Genomic DNA, 20,999 nt, shown 5'->3' on the forward strand with positions numbered 1-20,999 from the left:
GCAAGTCGGCTGGACATATCGATGACAGGAACAGAAGCAGCTACCAAGGAAGTTCACAGCTTCAGCCCCCATCAACCTCCTCATGGAAGAGCAGCATTGCCACAAAAGCTTTTTGAACAAAATGCTAGATTTTCAGCTCTTCAGCCTCTGTGGGACATTAGGCAAATGAAGATATGCTCAGCACATCAGATTCCATACATTATAAGGATCCATACATTGTTGTAGCATCGTTTTTGGAGAGGAACCAATTAAACACAAATGGAAGTGAAATCACAGTTCTTCAACTAAACACTGCACTCCAAATAGCTAAAAATCTCCTTCCTTCGACAGTTTTACTTCTTTTCCAAAACATTTCAACAGTATAAGTTGTTTATACTTCAGAGGCAAGTGCATACAATGGGTATAGAGAACTTGTTTCAACCACCGTGGAGAAATAATTACCATGAACTTTCTACCTCCCACCTGCAATTCCTGCCTGAAAGAAACAATTGCAAAGCAAAACAGTGATTTAGCTGAATGGTTGCATTTTGGCACTGTGATTCAACAACCTACAAAGTACTCACCTGAAAGAATCCTTACACATTCTTAATCACCAATAAAACTGATAACAATAAAAAACAAGAAAAGGAACTTGTAATTTCCTAGTCCAGAAGCTGTTCAACCTGGTACCTCTGGAGTTAGTTATTTTTTCCTCTAAAAGCATAAGTCCTTTCCTTCCATTCTCTACTGGGAAAAAAAATATATATATGTAGCAAAAGCAAATAGAGATAATATTTCACACCTACAATGCTTAGCTGAAACAAACTTTCATGGTAGCAGAGCAACAGCCCTATTACTAAGTGAGCTTGGCACTAGATTTGTGTTTTAGCTTCTGCTTTTAGACATCAATTTCCCTGCATCTTACACTGAATCTTCCAGGAAAACTTAGATTCACAGTCACAATGCTGCTGGCTCCAGTTCAGGAATATATTCCCTGTTCTGGGGAACAATTTGTCAGGTGCTATAGTCCAACAAAAAGTATAGATATTCTCAGGTGCCTTCTTGAAAGAGTCAAAAGCAAGAAAAACTGCACAGTATTAGTATTAATTAGGTAGTCATCATTTTATTCCACTATTTCTGCCAGGGAGCAGAGAAAGCAGATACTTTTATTGACGATGCTGCAGGAGAAGAGGAGAAAGCAGCACAGAACCCAACCCATTTATTATACAAGTATAACACTAAGCAAACACTGCTCCCGGCCCTGAGTAGTTCTTAAGAAAGCAAGAGTAAACTTTGATCACAAAATTCAGGTTTTTCTTTTTTCTTTTTTTTAAAAAAAGTAGTTCTGAAGGAGCATTTATCCTGTAATTTTCAAGAGACAGTCCTACAAGAATGCTTGCAGCTCTGTAGTTGACAGTCCACACTCAGCTTCCTTTAGGCAAGTGGTCAGCCATTAAAACTACACAAAGATACAGCTAAACTCTCCATATGAAGTTAGTCTACATAAAAATAAAACAGAAAAATCCAGCTTTCTGATTTTTCTTATGTCCCAAGATTCTTGGGGTATAGAACTGTCCACACAGGTGCTGAAACAATTTATTCTTTCCCCCCTTGCTCTGGTGTCTCACAGTTCTGGAAGATATTTAACCTTACATTTTATGAACACTGTCAACACATCTCTGAAGAATTTGCTTTTCTGATCCCTTTCCACTCTGCTCCTGCTTGCTCACTTTCTGAAAAGAGTTAGTCCCCAAATCCTGTGACTAAAAGGAATCAGAATAGCCTAAATAAATTAATGGGGATGTAAGAATACTTGGCAAGAGATACAGAAGCACACACTGATTTTTCTTCCACAATAGCTGATTCTTGGAAGCCCAACTTGACATGTATAGTATTCTTTTGTATTACTCCTGGCTTGCAAAATGTTTTTTCATGCAGCTGCTGGAGGGAACTGTCAGCACTATTTGGAAATACAAGAGATACAACTCAAAAATAGAGCAGATCTATTTCATCAAGATCCAAACACAGTCAAGCAGTTTTCAAGGCCAAAGTTTTTAATTTAAGATAAAGTAGTTGTTGCCATCTTTGCAGTTTTTACACCAAAAATACTTCCATTTCTGATTTAAGGAACCTTCTCTCACTGAAGAGTGATGAACATCTCCCTCTTTTTAGCCTCTGTGGCCTGTGGAGGAAGCTTATTTCGGTTTATTTTATTCTCAGGTTAGGGAAAAAAATTAAAAACTAAGGCAGATCAAAAGAAATAAGGCCTCGTGTTTCTTCTCTCACATCAAGTTACACATGACAGAATTGAATGTAACTGTTTATTTCAAAATGTAGAGATTAGAACTTTTTTGGTATGTTATGTGAGTGAAGTATTTTTAGGTTGCTCTCCCCACCCACGCCCCTTTAAGTTGGCATTTATTAGCGAGCGTGCTTAGTTTTTTTCATCACTACCTCACAAGTCGCACTTCTCCATTCATCTCAGAAACTTGAGAATCTTTCTTTAGGTGCTCCTTCCAGAGTTATTCCTTATTTATTTATTCAGCAGGAAAGTGCTTGAGATTTGCTAATGCTATCATGACTGATGTTCTTTTGTGTGGTAACACTATAGAAATATTAAGATACAAGGAAAGCAAAGGTTTTCAATGTATAAGATTACTAGACACTGAAAATACACAGAACATTTGTATTTCCATTATTGCATAAAGATCCAAGCTTACAAAAGAACCTAACTTTCCCACTTAGGCTACTTTGACCTGGGTTTCCATTAACACCAAGACTTGTTTTTCACCCCTCTTCACTGCTTTAGGACAATTACAAATACGGATCCGAAGCTAATAATCACATATATACTTCTGGCATACATAGTTGTGCTGCACCTACAGTTCTCCAGGATCAGTGCTTAAAAAAAAAAAAGCAAGCAGGTTTTTGAGGACTAAAAGAATCTCCCTCCTCCCCTGCACCCCAAAACCCCTCAATCAAAACCATCGAGTCCATCTGCCAGTCCCGAAGTGCTCCACCCTGGCTGACAGCACACTCCAACAGCTAGCCAGCTGCATTTTAGGTTTTGTAGGACAGCAAAGAAGGTGTTTCAGAACAAAAGACTCTGCCTAACACTTCCATAGATACTGGTGTTTGGATCTGACTCATGTTGCAAGATGCTTGCTTACAGGAAAAAGTGTTGCTATAGCACATGATTAGAAATTAAAAAGCAAAATGAATGTCCCAAAATGCATAGGACAGATCAAAACATTCAATTCCAACAAGACTGTCAGTCAATAGCTCCACAGAAGACAACCATTAAATTAAATTCCATCTGATACATATGTTGACTATTGTTTTAAACATATGACAAAAAGCAGCAAACCCAGGACGTCAATGAAATTAGAGACCAAGTCACATAGAGAAATAAAATAATGTCTTCAAAAAGCTCAGAAGACCTTGTGATTGCCCTGCACTGGTTCCTAGAGATCCAAGAAGCGTCACCCTGGCCAGATGGCACCTGGACAGCGTGGCCATTGCCAAACACATACTAGGACACCAAGGCCCAGCACACAAGCATCAGCTACTAGGAGGGAGTGGCTTTAACTACAGATGTGCTCACATCTTACCTTTCTCCTTCTTGCACTAATTCTCACCCTCTCTCACACCAGTCAAGCCCTGTTTGCTTCCTGTGCACCCTTTCTTATGGTACCAAGTCTGCAGTTTTCTGGTTTTTAGCTTGTTTCTACCCATGCTCTCGCCCAGCCATTTAACAAGTGCGGTCCCTTCAGCACTCCAGCTCCTTCCCTATACTCTTCTGAATCTCATGCCTGTGGCTGGCTCCCTCCTAACCCATCTTGAATTAATTTGGCATGAGCATCCACCCTCCAGTTAAAATCCCTGCATGCGCCTAAAGAAATGCTGCTCCAGATGAAAGGCCCTCAGTTTTAGAACTCAGTTGAATGCTGAGACTTGTGGTTTATCCCTAGAAACCCTTGGACTTTGAGAATTGTTGGTACCTCTATGGCAGTCATAATGGTAGGTATCATGCACTATCTAAAATTGATCTCTTAATTATTTTACTCTTTAAAGCAATATCTTTGTTTTAAGGCAGCCTCTGATCACAGGATTTTATGGTGCAGACACTGCATCCAAGATCACTCTCGGCTATCAGGTCAGGCCATCCGATGAACTCAGAATCAGGCCTGCACTAACAGCAGTATCCCTCATAGTCCTTCTGAGGAATGAAAACAAAAGTACGTGACCTAAATATCCAGTGCTCTGAGAAGTGAAGGTTAGAGGATTCATCTGAGCTGTTTGTGACCATAAACATCATTGCCTTTAGGCTGGTGTAATCTATGCCCTAAAGCACCTTGAAGTTATCTGTTTAGAACATAAATGATATTCAGCATGTCCTAATAAGAGCAGCGGAAAATTTGCCAAGACAAGCACAGTTTAATTCCTACCAATACTATAAAGATCCTCAAGAATCTTGAAGAAATTGGGAAAATCTCTGGGAAAATACATAACACGCCAAAAGCACTTGTTTAAATCTGGTATTTGATAGAAAGTGTTGGGGTGGGAGGGGATGATCGACAAAAAGAGAGCGAATACCTAGGAAATTTATAGTTTATACATTTAAGATTTACAAACCAGAAACTGGGTGCAAGTCTTCAAAACATTATATATGATACGAAATTCAAAACATACTTACCTCGTTCACCTAACTAAGCACAGGAGAAAAACTACTTGTATACAAATGCAAATGAGAGAACTTTTTGCCAGTAATAAAACATGTCATAAAATACAAATTTCTTCCATTTCAAAGTATTTTTCTACAATCTGATGAAGATTGTAATATTATAATGTTATCTTCTTCAATTTATTTTTCTACTGAACATGTAATTTTCTGCTTGGCTAATAATTTCAATGTGATTATGAAACAAGAATACACATCACTGCTTCTCAACTGAGGAACATGGAACTCATTTATTAGAAGTTAGCCATGTCAAAGGAACAAAAGCAGACAAATGGAGTTTTACTGCTTACTAGTACCAAAACAAGACCAGTTTTCATACATTCTCAACCCCCCCCCCCTTCCCTCTCCCGGCTATGGCAAAGGCTGAGAAAAGGGGAAAAATTAATGCAACACGTTCTTTTCTTTAGCAACTGTTATTTAAAATACAAGCTACGGTCATTCAGGAGGAAAAGCAACCTATGAGTCTGAACACAGTTAAAGGGTCCTTATACCAAATTAGATGCACATTTTAAAGAGGTTAAGTAATGCAATGCTACCTAATTTCTTCGCTCTTAACAGGTTTAAAAGGTAACAAAAATCTGTATCCATTTTCAAGTCTAACTCTTAAAATAAGAGTTGTGCAATCTAGTGGCCTTTCCTTCTTTAAAAAGAGCATTTACTCATTGGATATTCCAGTAAGCTTATTGCCCTTCCAACTACCATATATTAATATACACAGACCCATTTATCAGATGACAAACAATACAGGCATTGATGCCTATTATAAAGCAAACTAATCATTAACTGGAAAGTTAATAAAATAGGAAAGAACACATCCTTCAAAATGGAAGAGCTTTTATATTTAGTATGACCAGAATATCATAAAGCTTCAGCCAGTGTTTTGAGAGATCACTAGTTTCTACAGACAGCACTACTAGCATCCACCAAGCTTTCTGACCCAGCAAATAACTAGCCTTCTGACAGGTATGAGCGTTCTGCCAGGAAAGCAGAGCATTAGAAATATTCTGACAAGAGCACCAACCATCTAACCGGCACCATAAGTGGGAGAGATCACACACGAAGCGGCTGGCAGCCTGCCACAGGGGCAGCAGTATTGACAAATCCAAGTAAAATAGCAAGGACATTCTTTCGGTCAGGGAAGTGCAAGACTCATTCATACTGCAAGACGTTTTTGGAGGACCTACAGCCCTAGTGACACTGCTCAGCCAGTGACTGGCAATAAGAATTCAGCCTCCACTTTTGATAACCATACACTAACCACACCAAGAGATTCAGTGCATATTTCTCACTCTTAATATCTATATCCTCATTTCATGCTGAACTGTCTAGCTAAACACACAAAAAAAACCACAACACAAATATAGGTATTCTTGTTGATGAGTACCAAGAGTTAAATAATCACAAAAATGGACAAGAAGAGAAGCTTCAAATGTGTGCTTGACAGCATTACTGCAAACCTCAAAGAGCAGGAAGTATTTTTTCCACACAGATTTTTAGGAGAAGAAAGCATTCCTTCCTTGTTTTATGCTAGTGCTGTGAATACTCCTCTCTGGTTTTATACTCACAACAAAACCTCAGAGCATACAGCAGCCCCAGGAAGCAGAGAGCTCACTCATGTTAGTATCCAGGAGTTCCTAGAACACTGGGGTGGACTCAAGATCTCAGAGAAGAGGGAAGCATTAGCCTTCACTACCTGTATTTTTGGAAGGGGATTCAGTGGGTAACACTGCAGTTTACTTCACAAGGACACAAGCCTTTAGTTTCACTAGAAGTTGGGGGCATTCATAGCAAAATAGCTTCAAAGATGGCTTTCCTTTTACAGGCTTTGTATGAACAGACATCTGAACTCAGAATTACTTTTTTTTTTTTAAACTTAAGGACAGAGAGGAGAACAAGATCGCTTAATGCAAGTTTTTGTCATTATCTACCTAACCACTATGAAAGAACATTTAAAAAAAAAAATGCTGAAGTGGAGAAGGTTACTGTAACATCAGATAGAGAGACCCATTCCAGAACCCACAATCAGCTCCAAGAATTCTATCAATTTCAGCAGGCTTCAAGCCTGAGCTTTATTTGGCATGGTTCATTAAATACAAAGCTACTTCTTAAAGCCTGTACGACTAGCTTTCAGTCGCAGATTAATTGTAATCTCAGCCAGACATTTGAGAACAGAGCAGGAACAGTAACACCTGTATCACACGCAGTGAAAACCAACATTAAAAGGCCATGCAGACAAGAGCAGACATTAGCTGTGTGGAACAGACCTCACCAAAGCCAGCAACTGAACACAGAACCTGGCAAACGGTAGCAGAGGGCATACTTAGAACTGCAGCAGGCACAGCTGGCAGACAGCAAAGACACGGGCTGCCTTCTGTCCTGACCCTGCTCAACCTCTCATCTTCCACAGGCCATGCTCCATGTGCCCCTGCCTTAGTTCATTAACCCACCCCAGCGTTCCAGGTTGAAACTCCTGCAAGGTGTCTGCCAAAAATGCAAGGCAATAGGAGAGAGATGAGCGGTTGCAGTTTAAATTTTGGGCACCAAGAATATTATGGTAGGAATAATTTGTTATTCCTGCTGAGACTTCCCACCAATATTACCACCCTGGCAATCCAGCCACATGTACTGACTGGTTGTCTGTTCCCTTTGTATAATAAAACCGGGGAAGAAGAAGTGTCATGGAACAAATCTGTAATTGTATTTAAATATGTATAGATCACTTATTCCTATTAATATACATTTCAATTCTAAATTCCTACAACTCTGAACAGGCCTTCTACATTCCATCTCAATCTTTTCTTCAGTCAAATCTCAAAAAAAAAAAAAAAGATTGATTTCTGAGAAGTTTCAATCCTGAATATTGCCATCACTACTTTCCCTGGTCATTACATCACCTGACAGAGTTCTACACTAGAACATGCAGTTGGACAGTCTGTTATTAAGAGGAGCTGTCTTTCTTCTAACTCTGGAGACAGGTACTGCCATTCAACACCTACAAAAGTCAAACCAGTCACCTGCTCTGCACATAGAAGGGACAGAGGCAGCTCCACTCCCCCAGCCACATGGACTGCCACACTACCAGGAGCAAAGAAAGAAATAAGCTAGTGAGTGACTGTGATGAACACAGGTGACAAGCAAAGGCCACGATCCCATTAAATACAAATACCCAACTTCTCCACAAAGTCACTTTACTAGGAAATAACAGCTTTGCATTTTCATTTCAGCCAATGCAAGTGATCGCATATATATAGCGGCAGTTATAACATTTTCCTTTCATCATTTAGGGACAGACAGTCAATTTAAAACTTATGACGATTTCTAAGCCATTTCATTATTATTTTTTAAAAGAATTTCCTGTATAAAGATCACTACAATGTGTGGACACATTCCCAGGAAGATCAACTTGTTGGTACATTACACTTGAAAATATGTTTTATCAGTGTTTTCCAAGATTCTTAAAGTTTGGAGCTCCTATTTTCTGACTACTAAAGAGTAATATATATAATTTTAACTGATGGAAAAAACTAACAAGGGCTCAGAGTGACTAGTACAGCTGGATTTGCTAGGTTTACATCAACAGCTGTCACAGAACCAGTAACAAAGGAATTTTACTTTAAAAAAATAATTTATTTATACCAGTATTGTTTTACTTGAAAAAAGGTCATTTATTTATACTAGTATTGAAGATGTCTGCCCCTCCTCCTGTAAGAAAAAAAAAATCTAGTGTCCTTCATGCAGAAAGCTTCATGTGATTATTATGTTAAACTGCCAAAATCATCTGCATCATCTGGAACTGGCACAAAAATAAGCAGATGACAAAATTGCAGGTGTCTAAGAATTACTTCTCCTTCCACGGAAACGATCTTAATGGTATTTCTTTTTGTTGCCTACAATAGGCTAGCTTTGTTAACTGCAGCAAAGGCAGGGCATGAAAGAAACATTAACCGTAGCACATGCCTTTTTTTTTTTTTTTAAGACATAGCTTTGCTATATTATTTATGGATATCTTCTTACATATACACCACCTGATAATGTTACCACCTGCAATACTACCTATAGTGTCTATATAACTGGTTCTGTTTCTAAGCATATTTGCGTGTTACTCCCCAGTGTCTAAACTCTAGAATAATTATGTGGCATATTCCCTCGCCCCCCCAGCACGTGAGCTCAGTATGAGGTTAACAATCTTTGCACATTCACTTTACAAGCTTTAGATCACTGAGATCACTGTTGAATATTACATTTTCTTTTGTTCCCATTTGATCAAGGGACTATTCTTCTAAAACACCTTGTTTTAGAAGAACAAGTTCTTTAGGAAGACAGACACATTAAAGGCAAGGGAAACAGGCTACAGCAAACATGCATTTCATTAGAATTATGATGATTGGAACAAATGCAACATAGAATAAATGACAAGTGCTTAATCACTTCAGAAGCATGTTTTTACCTACTTGTATCACTGTAGCAAGCAATTCTAAACTGCTTATAACAATCTGGTATAATTCATTTACAGAACAAAGAACACTTCACTTTGAAAGAAGTTTTAATTTAGCCGAAAAGAGAGACTGGCTATTTCTATCTAACCTGTAAAACCAAAACTGTCATAGTAAACCTATATTAGTATCTGAAAACAAATAAAGCACAATCAAAGTTGGGGGAAAGAGCTGCATAAATAAGCAACAGCAATAAATAAACCAACAGGGACAAGACAGGCAACTTCTAAGGGTAAATTACAGAGCACACTACCTAGAATTATGATTCTTAGAGAAGTTTTCTTTAACTATGTCAAACTTCCTGATGGGCACATGAATGGTGATAAAATGAAAACATTAACTTGCCAGGGACATTAGCATTGATAATAACAATCAAAAATTGGGAGCTGGATTACTGTCCAGATGGGGGGAGAGTGAAATATTTGGAAAGCTTTTTCAAGCAGCCCAGAATTCCACTGTCCTCTCCCACACGAGCCCAAAGGACTGATATCCACTGCAAGCTGCTGATGGTGATGGAGAGGGGCAGGAGGAATGTTAACAATCTTCCCCTTTTGACCCACATCAAGGCTGAGATCACAAAGAGGCTTTGCAGGGATGGAGCCTGAAAAGAAACACAGGCCACACACAGGAATGTGTGCTGAACTGACAGACTGATGCATGTGCTTTCTCCCCCTCACACACACACACCTTTCTTTTTGTTTGTTTAATTTACAACTTAATTAGAACACTAGACTATGTATCTGATCTTTATACTGAAACCATTGCTGCTTTTTTTTTTTTCCAAAAAAAATTAAAAACAACATTATTTAGCACTTACTGACCCTTACACTGCCAAGGCCAGACTTTTCCAGCCACCAAATCAAACCCAGGCATTATTTTTCATAGCCTTCCGGAAAGATACTGTTTCTAGTGAGTTTCCCTAGGATGCAGGATTAGCTCCCACTGGAAGAAAAAAATGACTCTTCAGACTTCTCATGTGGTTTCTGAATATACTTAGCTTGCTACCTCTGACACCTGAGTTTTAAATGACACCATGTTTATTTATGAAACATAACATTACACATCACAGAAGAAAGGTTCAATGTATTTATACAACATTTTCTTCAGCACTGAAGACCAGTAACAAAGCACCTGCCCTCCTGCCAGTGTTGCTACAGTCTTTCTTAACCCTAAGGCTTTTTAAAACTGTGCTGTCAGCCTCACCACCAAAATGACTAAAGGTCATGAAAAAGTTTAACGTGTATCATGACAATAAAGAAGAACAGTGACTTCAGGAATGAGAGTGCTTTACTGAATTCAAGTCATTTCTGAAAGTGATTTCAGAGGGAAGGAAGGCAGTAAATAAGTTTTAAGCAAAGGATTCCAATCAATAAGGGCAGAGCAGACCTGGTCCACCAGAGGAAAGAAAAGAAAACACAGAAAAGACAGTTCTTTGCAGTGTAAGGGTATTTGCAACTAAGGCACTGGAATGAGATGTTGAAGCTACATGTTGAGTTCCCAACTAAGGATACAAGCACCAAGCCTCAGGCTGAGTCCTATGAACCACATACACTCCTGAACACAGGTAAGCACCTGTACCAGTTGCTGCTGTTCCACAAGGCAGATGTTTAAATGGGAGATGCAGTTTAGGATGTTCTTGCTTTTTCCATATTCATTGCAGCTAGTTCCTACCTTCCCACCAGAAGCTACTCTCCCGCAGCAGGACTGCCTCACATGTTTGCAGAGCCACGACCTGTGAAATGATTTGGCTTCCCAGATGGGCGTGTGTGCTCTCCGCAATATCCTTTGAAGAGGAACAAGCCAAATGAAGGTGTAGAGAGGAAGAAAGGAAATTGGCTCTGCCATCACTGATGGAAAACACTGAATCACACCTATAGATCATTCACTTACAAAATGGGGTCATGCCTGTAGCACAAGTCATTTCTTGTAAAAATGGACATTGTAGAAGCAAGTCCACATCCTGACACATGCTGGGCTTGTTCCCATCCATTTGTCAGGTGGCAAACACAGTGCCCTTAGAATTTAAGCTGGATTCTGCAAATAAGGTAACGAAGGGGAAAAGGTCAACTTCTTATTTGGTGGTGTGAATGTGATGAGGCAAAGCAAGGTAAAGAGGCTGAGGTTAAACAGAATATAAATGGTCTATGGTACCTCAGTGAAAGCACAGAGTAGACACACTGCTCCACACTGTAGACACTGGAAGCAATAACTTTGGAAACATTGGTCTGTATTCAAAAAACAAGTAGTATAAGTCCAGATACTCAGAAGTCATGGGGATACTTATCTTTCTCTAATTTCAAGTCCAACAAAGTTTACAAACATAACTTAGTAGATATTACGTCTAGATCTCCAACGCAAAGAGCAACTCTAGATGCACATGATGTTCACAGGTGAAGTGTTCTAACAAGTAGCTAAGAGGACCTTCCCTCGTTGACTTTCTTTACCTCTCCACTTTCCTCACCTTAAACACAACTTGCTCCACACCTCTGGATAATATATGTGCCAGTTTATGTACCTCAGATGTTACACAAGGGAGACATGAGTATACAGAGAGAACAATAACATCATTTCACTGTGCCTTAAATCTAACCTATGATGACAGTCACTTCAAGAAGTGGTCCAGGAAAGCTCAAAAACACCAGGAGACCCATCATCAAATTAAAATAAATAAATAAATAAAAATGTAATTTCTCCCTCTTTTATAGAGGAGCACTGAGGTCACTGGAAGGTAATCAACAAATAATTTTAAGTTTTTAAAATGTTATCAAATGCATTGATCCCCAGAGTTTCTCCTTCAGCAGAAATTATTGTAAAGTTGCTTCTATTTCTGGTTTCATCAACTTAATTACCCTTCATGCCATACACCCATCACATGATTATTACTATGTTGTTACTGTTATTAATATTATAGGCTACTCCTACCTATAATTTCATGACTCTCTCAGAAGTCTTTTCTTTCCCTGAGTGCAGTATCGATCCTCAGAACAGAAGGCCCACTAACCCACCTTTTATATTGAGTATTTACCATTTTATTACACCCCAAGGCTGTATCTTGAAGAGCACACTTGGGTCACCTGACCTTGTATGCTTCAGCCTCCGCATTCTCAAGCCCACAAAACAGATTTTACACATCAATCCCTCCCCCCCAAACCTCATAAAGCAGTGAGTCTCACATCACAGACAGAAAGCTTCAAAATAAGGGTAAACATGAATGAACAAGCAAGATTCTCACCCAAATTAACTGTGCCCCATCAGCAATGCCTGCAGTTTTCCTTCTTACTCCCACAAGCCTTGCTTTCCTGTGCAAGAGCCTGGCTTTTGTGCTTTTAAGTATATATTATGGTTTTGCATATAGGCTAGGCTCATCTCCGCAAGAAAAAAGGAAAGGCTAAAACTAATTGTCTTTTTTTTTCAGCTTTGTCAGATTTATTCTGTGCTGTGATTGGGAGTTCTTTGCACAGTAAGTCCAGCAATTTCAGGATAAATTTTCTATGAGCCAGTCCTAAAGCTACACAGGTGTTTTGAGGAAACTGAACCTGCACAGAAACGTCTCTGTTGCCTGAGGCTGTGCTAAACCATTATAGTCACAGAAATAACTATGAGATTACAGGGTGAAAAAAGAAAACAAAACCAAGAATTCCCCCCAGAAAACGATGGCAAGGAACAGAAAAGCAGATAATCTTTTAAAACTAAGACATGCAATGAAAATCTACAGGATAGTACATTTTGGCAAAAAAAAAAAAAAATCAGTTTTGTATAATGTTTATATGAAAATGACTGTTTCCCACCACAAGTGTCTTCCTCAGTCTTCTAACTCTCAAATTCAGGAGAAAAATACAGGCAGCTGCCTGAACATCTAATTCTATGTAACTTCTCAGCAACTGCATGATCAGCAACCTCCATACAGCAAGAGGCAGAAATTCTGACCCCACAAAAACCAAAGCCAGAACTTTAATTATTAGGTCAGGGCATAGTCATTCATAACCTTTTCTTTTTGTACTTTTCCATAAAGAAAAATAATTAACAAAGTTGAGAATCCATAATATTTTCTTCAAAAGAAAAAAAACTTAAAATGTAGTACTAGTAACAGCAGTATGCAAAGATCATAGAAGTTGCATAGAATAGGTATGAGTTATCTGAAAGTGATCTCTATCAGGATTGCTTTAAAAATATTTTCCAAAATATTTTCCAAGATAGATGTTTTATCAAAGGTGTTTTAAAACCTAAAATCAAGTCTCCATCAGGACAGTCCATAAGAAACAAGCTCTTCTATGACATGCATATCCTATCAACTACTCTGTCATCGCAGAATGTTATTGCACTTTCTCCTACGAAAAGAAGCTGTCATCACAACTTAACAAAAATAACTCTCCCCACTACAGCTACATAGAACTCCTTCCATTAGCTCGTAACATTTTAAAGTCAGAATCAGATAAAATCGGTATCACATACTGATAAAATCATGATGCATGCATCAGGTATTATATGGAAACTGGAACAATTTCTCCTTTGAAGGGCACCAACCTAAGTATGCCCTTGGAGAATAACTTCCTTGATTAGAAAAGGAGACTGAAGGACTGTACCTTTTTCTCTGCGACAAGTAAGTAGGAAATTAAGTTTTAAGATGATTCAATAGAAGAAATTATAACTACGCAGCTAATACTAAACTCAGTTTTGTAGGATGTCACAGGGGAGCACGGAAGGAACAGCAGCCACCGCTCCGGGACTAAACTGAATGGTTTTGATCAAGATACCAATAAAACTGGAAAAGACTGTAACAGGCAACGATTGACTCAGGCAGAGCAAGGCTCCTCCAAATTTCACCATCACATTAAGCAACATTTTAATAAAGCCATTTTCTCTGCTGCCCTCTTCATCCTCCTCATTCTCAATCCACGACACGTCCTCTCCAGTCATACATGCCCTGATGACAAAGGCAGCAAAAACACATGGTGCAAACAAATTATTTCCTATGTATTTACATGAACATCTACATAATTTAAAAAAATTAAAAGTTGAGAACAAGAGCTTTGATCACCAAGCAGCACATGCAAGTTATCAGAAGAAAAGCCAAACTCTGCCACTTCTTAGTCACTGAAGCTCTCCATAGAAGATAGGAGTAAGAGTTGGGAGTTCCTTCTTCATTTCCCCACCAGCCAACCCCCACAGGAAAAAAGGAAAAAAGACAGTATTTCCATTTTTCCTGATTTCCCTAAATTTTCAGGGAATAAATTAATGCAAATCTAAACTAGTTCTATCACATTAAGGGAAAAAAACAAACAAACAAACAAACACGTATGTCTAAATCTACTTTGAAGGATTTGTTTTGAAAAAGTCAAATGTTACCATTCTTATTTTCCTTCTTGTACATGTCAGCACTATAAATACTAATTTAACATACAGATTAGAATTCATGCCCACAGAACCCACAGAAATATTTTAAGCTACCCTCATGCCCCAGGTTCTGTGCCACTCAGCTTTTTCCAGAGAAGTAAACAATTAAGTGCCAAGAGCTGTTTAAAAGGAAAAAAAAAAAAGTCTTCCTTGGGCCAAGTCATTGTCAAACTCCCTCAAAGAGCTAAGAAATTTTTGTCTGATTAAAGATTGCAAAACCGTGCTTTTCTCAGAATTAAAGCAACATGCCAGGTCTTATTTTGTCACCCAGAGAGCTATGGCAAAAGGACTGCAAGTGCCATTATCAACAGCTTAACACAAAACCTAACGTATATGGGAAACAATCACACTTCAGGCAACACAGACTGGCAAAAATAACCTCCAATGGATATTCAACCACAGGATTAGCACATTAGGTTTTACATGCTGTCAAGAGCACTGAATATACAGTTTCCAAAGCAAGTTTTGAGAAATAGGATATGTAAGAACAAAGCTTCAAGAACTTTGGATTAGAGGAAAAAAAAAAAAGGCAGTTAAACTGATGAAAACGTAGGATAAATCAGAACGTACAGCAGCAGCAAACTCCCATACCAAACTTTTATCTAGAATTCAAGACTCAGGTAGTCTGATGTATATTGTACATGGTTTTGTTTTAAACTAGAAAACCACCATCTTTCCCAAAGCTTACAATAACTGGAAAAAAAAAAAAGTTTACTGTTTTTCAAAGCAGCTGTGAGTGGAATTGTGGTCTTGCAGATCACACTCAAAAGTTTATTCTGCAAAATAAGTTTTCCTCTTAAGCAGTATTTTTTTCTTATGAGAATAAGATGAGCTTTCGTATTTGAACAGTTTGGTTCCTTTCTTCTGTACAACAATAAGACCATTGTCTCCTCTCTTTTCCCACGAAGGCCTTAAGTTTACGGTAAGCTAAATGGCAAGTAAATTATACAAGTTTATAATTTCCGGAATTCAAAGTAAGACATCTTATAGGCTTTAGACAAGCCCCAAACTTGTTCAGTACTGTGAACTGACCAGATATAAACACTACAGGAAAAAATAGAACACTGCCAGTGACCCCCAGGCATAACTAACTTACTTTCAGACATTGACACTCAGAACCATCATAGCAAATGAACAAAAACTAAAGAAAGAAGTATTATACTCCTCCTCTTATTTTTCTAAAGTATGAACTTCTGAAAAAAATATTTTAGAATATATTAAAATGAAATAAAGAGCCATCCTAAATTATTAACAGCAAAGTAGTACAGTAATAAAACACTATCTTTAATTGCAAGCCATTTTCTTTCCTATGCTGTAGCTTTAGACACACTCTGCAAAGCTCTGAAGTTATCTTATGAAAAAGCAAATAGTTCTTAAAAAAATATTTTTTTAATCCAGAAGTAAATAAATATTCATGTAAAATTGCAAATCGCTGCATTAGAGATATATCACAATTTTAACAAAAACATATGACCAATAGATTATTACCCAGAAGAGATGGGTAAGATAATTTTTTTTCAATAAACCCTGTCCTCTAGCACATATCAGCAGAGCAATAACACGTGATAGAACACAATCATTTCGTAACAGAAATCAAGCAATGAGCATTAGCAAATTCCCACAGATATCATCTAGGACCTCAGAGATTTATGATAGCAGAAAAAAAATCTTCTAAACAGCTCACTAAAAATACCGCCGCTTTTTCAGATCACGTCACCATTTCTACCACCGGCCATTAGAATTGCCTCAGGATCTGAGCATCTTACAAACCCGTGTCTCAGGGAAGGAAAAAAGCCCAACACACAGAAGGACACACTAGGCGTGTAGAGCCTGACCATCCTTCTCAAACCAGTGGAAAAACTGCTGCCTCTAACGGTGGGAAAGGGTCAGATCCCGAAGGACAAAAAGTTGAAGCTTCCCAAGAGTTGTGAGACTACTCCAAGGGCAAGAGGTAACATACACGGTGTGTAGGGTGAGAACAGCCGCCTTCTTTAAGAGCTCAGTGCTTCAATGCAGCCTCATTTGCAAACCTATCAGAATAAGTCTGGAAGCTGCCCACTTTGGGAACACATGAGAGATCACACTTTGCCAGCTGGTTAAAGAGATAAATTAAAAAAAAAAAGTGCTGACAACTCCGAGATGTACTGTCTTCATATTCTCGGGGACCTGTGTCCTTCAAACAGGGGTCTCAGGAAATGCAGAAGTCACGTCTGAGGAAGAGGAGCTCTTCAGCGAGTTCAAGCCTCACAGGACAGGTGAGTGACCAGCCTGCGGAGGACTCGAGTGCTGGAGCGGTGCTTTGCTCCTGGTCCGGCCCCTGGGGGTGTTAATTCACACTGCATCTTTACGTGTGAACACCGGACCGATTTGAAGGGGAAACACGAAAACCATGGCACCCTACAAGGAGGCTGTAACTGGGCAGAGACGTTCAGCGTTTCAGTTGGTAGTAGAAGCGGTTGTTGAGGATTTAATGACTCAAAAGATACCAACTTTGCTTAACAAACCACAAAGGAGCAAAGGATAACGCTTATTCTCCCTTAATTAATTACAGCGTTGGAGTTTCCGTTTCAGGAGCTCTGGGCACAGCCCGACGGCTCCCCTCACCACACTTTCCCGACCCTTTAAAGCTCCCTTCAGCGGGGAGAGCCGCCCGCGGCCGTCGGGGCGCGGTGCGAGGGCAGGAGCGCCTTCCTCCTGCCCGGGGAGAGCGGCAGGAGCCCTGGGCGAGGAGCGGGGCCACAGCGACCGCCCCGGGGCTCCCTCAGCGGGTGCCGCCGGCCACGCCGCCCCTCACACCCCGCCGCTGACGGGCGGTGACCGTTAACGGCCGCGGCGGCGCGAGCCCCGCCGACAACCGCCGCCCGGAGGCGCCGTCGGTGCCGCCGCCCGCGTAGCCGAGAAGAGGAGGAGGAGGAGGAGGAAGCGCAGAGGGAGCCCAGAGCCGAAGGAGCCGCCGCAGCCCTCGGGAAGCGGCGGGGGGCAGCGCGCTCACCTGGTCCGGGCCGCCCCGTCCGGCGGAGGCCATGTTGCGGCGCTCCCAGGCACCTCTCCTCACCTCGCCTCGCCTCGCCCGACGGGGGCAGAGCCGGCCCGGCCCTCCCGCCCCTCGCCGCCCCCTCAGGTGGAGCCGGGCCCGACGGTGCCTCTCCTCCCGCGACGGGGGCGGGCGCGAGCGGCTCCTGGGGGCCGCGGCCGCCCCGGCCCGGCCCGCCCCGTCGCGGGGCGGCGGGGCGCGGCCAGGCGGCTGCGGGCACCGAGTGCGCTCACGGGCGCCGGGATCGGGGTGGAACGCGGGAGGGTTCTCGGGAGGGTCCCCTTCTGAGGGGACCGGGGGCTCCCCCCAGAGTCGCCGGCACTCCCCCGAGCCGCGCGCACCTCACCTGGAAACCGCGGCCTCGCCGAGGGTGAAGCCGGGGACTGCTGCCCGCCTGCGGGACCCTCTGCAGGGAGCGCGGCTCAAGTCTGTTAAAAAATAAAAATAATAATAAAACCCACAAAAACTAAATCGTCTGGCTTAGCGTTAACGAATTCCTTACTGTAGTGAAGCGGTGGCAGTTGGTTTTCTGTAACGAATACCACAGTTTTTTGGCATCCATTACAATACAACCCCCAAACTCTCACATGTGAAAGGCACCATGAGATCACCTCACGCCTTGAATATAATCAGGGGCTGTTTCTACTGATAACGATAAGCTGAAACTCATTCGCAAGGCACCTGATCGTGTGTGACACAACTGGATTCCAGCACCCCCATCAGAGCTGAAGGCTGTGCAGCCTTCACACATGAGCAGCATTGATCAAACCAGCAGTTGCGTTTGTAGCTGTTCCTAGCACTCGTGCTTGTTAAATGCCCATTAAACTATTTTAATTCATCACGTTAAAATTGATTGCATCACAAACTGTTCAAATTATTTCAATTGCAACTTTAGCGACTATGCCATTTTCTTACTGTTTTTGATTCTCAGAAGTCTGTTGTGGTACACAAATTTATTTTCATGTTTCCATTAGAAAATAATTTAAGAATTAACAACAGTTAAACACAACAAATATTATTAAGCACTAACTTACCCAGAAATATTGCTTAATAAAATCACTTTCTACTATCAAGGACCTTAGTGTTGCAGGTACAATTTACAGAATGAGCACACAGATGTATAAATTGACTAAAGGTGTTTACATATCTTTGAGGTACCATGCAATTGATTGCTTGTCACTATCACTAGATATGTACATCTTTTGTTTATATTCAGAGTCAAAATAAAAGTATTTAAAGAGAGACCTTAGCTGTGCCCAAAGTGAAGGAGTTAATTCTTGATCTCTAACTGATAGGGCTGCACTTTCATAGGGAGCAGCATAACTTTGAAAGCATGCCATTTCTTCAATCTAAACTTACCACCCAACCTGGGATAGCCAATGAGATCTGAAAATTGTTGTCAATTTCTATCCATTTCACAAAAACCCTATCAGCAGTACTTCTTTTTCTGGAGAACAAGAGTTTTTCCCCAGAATGTCTTTCTCCCTCTTATTTCGGATGTGACTCATTTCCTCAGCCCACGCAGGGAAATGGGAAGCAGAGGAGAGAAAGAAAAAAGAAAGCAACGTACACATTGACTAAAAAGAGAGCATGAAGCAAAGAGAGGCACAGTCATGGGCAGCAGCAACTAGCAGCTCTGTGGCTGGACCATACGTTGTTTTTGTAGGGCCTCATATGTTATGCTGTTACTGCATACTATCTTTCTTCACCCTTTAGAAAGGAAAACTTTAAATTTAAATAGGATTTGCAGATGTTAAAATAGCACCTTAAAATGTATTTTTTACTATATGTGAAGAGTGTCCTGTAAGTCGACTCACACCATTGATAGGAGGAAGAATTTTTAAACAAGTCCAAATGTAACGTGTATATGTAAATCTCATATTCATTTCCACAGGCTTACATACCTCACTTGTCTCAACCACACTCTCATCTAGAAGAGGATGCCTCCTTTTTGGCAGCTAGAGCGATACCTGGAGGGCCAAAAAAAGTTAACTTCCCTTACTTCAGGAGAGGTTTCAGGTCAGACTTTTCTGACTGAGGTTTGGAATTTAAATGTGCTATTGGAGTGTATTTGATCTGATACAGCACAGTAGCAGGTGGTTGTCACAAAATGAAAAAGGATAAAGCGATAACGAACGCAGGAAAAAGCTGAGTCTGCAGTAATTAGGAAAAGGGGTATTATTTGTCGAAATCAAATAGCTATAGCAGTAAACAGATTCTTAGCCGGTGTAATTGTCTCCAGCTGAGGAAGATTGCTGATAGTCATATGGCTGTAGTGTTATTGACAGGGCTTTACATGTGGACAAGGCTTAAGAGAGAGGGGACTCAGATTTTGTTTTTTAGCTGAAGTATTCTGTTAACGAGCTCTTCTCATTTGCCTCATAAAAACAGTCTCTCTCTAATGACATAGAAGACTGCTTGTGTAAGTAGCGGTTAGGAATTGAAGTCTAGGTATGTAACTCTGACTACAGCTCTCAACCACAATTAAAAAGCAATTTATTAGATGTTGCTATTTTTCTTCTTGGCTTGTAAGCTATGTGAAGTGTAAAACCAAGAAGTAGCTACTTTTTCCCAGTTTGTATCTCAGATACCTTAGGAGTGAAAGTTTTTCCCAACTGAAGCTAATGGGAATTTTGCCAATGACTTTAGTAGCTGTCTGGATTTTTGCCCAAAGATTTTAGAGAAACAAAAGGCTTTTTTTTGTTTGTTTGTTTTGTTTTCTTTGGCTTGGTACATATACCCTGTTCATCTTTCTCTTCTAATTAAACTTATTAAAACAAAATCTAAGTTGGATATTTGTAGGTATTACTCCAGAGGTTTGTATCCACCCAGCTGCATTTCCACTCTAAAGGAAGAGTTTTGGTGGTAGCAAAGCATTCCCTACTATGGGATAAGAACTTGGCCAAGCCAGGACTGACAATGCATTAAAATTTACATCCGGGATTGTGTGTGTTTTAGCTTCTGGAGCCTAATCTCAATGCACTTATCAGGTACTCTTTGCATTCTTTTGTTCGCTCCCACAAACTCCCAGCGGGCTGTGCTCTCCTCTCACTTGTTTTCAGGAGCTCTTCTAAACTCCTCACTCTTCTTTCTATGCCATGAAAATTATACTTATTGATACCACTACATCCAGATGTGCTACGCTGATTTACCTTATCAGTGTTAGGTGCATGACTGCTATCCGTGTATGAAGTTAATGCATGGTTTTGTAAAAGCTCAAGACAAAACTTCGGTGATTTCAAATTCAGCTAAGGTTTTCTCCTAGAAGACACGAACATATGAATAAGCACCAAACTGAAATATCTTTCTATATACAAGTTCATTATTTGAGGTGGACGTATTGTTTTTGATATTTCCA

General features: G+C 40.3%; 1 protein-coding gene across 1 annotated transcript in view; it reads right to left on the bottom strand.

Moving 5' to 3' along the window:
- Positions 1 to 19,642, bottom strand: part of ANK3 (ankyrin 3) — a 358,746-nt gene extending 339,104 nt beyond the window's left edge. The window contains exons 1-2 of the mRNA XM_040564167.1: positions 19,546 to 19,642; positions 17,988 to 18,069 (exon numbers count right to left, since the gene is read on the bottom strand). Of these exons, the coding sequence (XP_040420101.1) occupies positions 17,988 to 18,069; positions 19,546 to 19,571 (108 nt within the window). The 5' untranslated portion in view covers positions 19,572 to 19,642. The remainder of the gene's footprint in view (positions 1 to 17,987; positions 18,070 to 19,545) is intronic.
- Between the last annotated feature and the right edge of the window lie 1,357 nt (positions 19,643 to 20,999).

This window comes from Cygnus olor, chromosome 7 (genome assembly GCF_009769625.2).
Source record: "Cygnus olor isolate bCygOlo1 chromosome 7, bCygOlo1.pri.v2, whole genome shotgun sequence".
In the NCBI taxonomy this organism is placed as follows: domain Eukaryota; kingdom Metazoa; phylum Chordata; class Aves; order Anseriformes; family Anatidae; genus Cygnus; species Cygnus olor.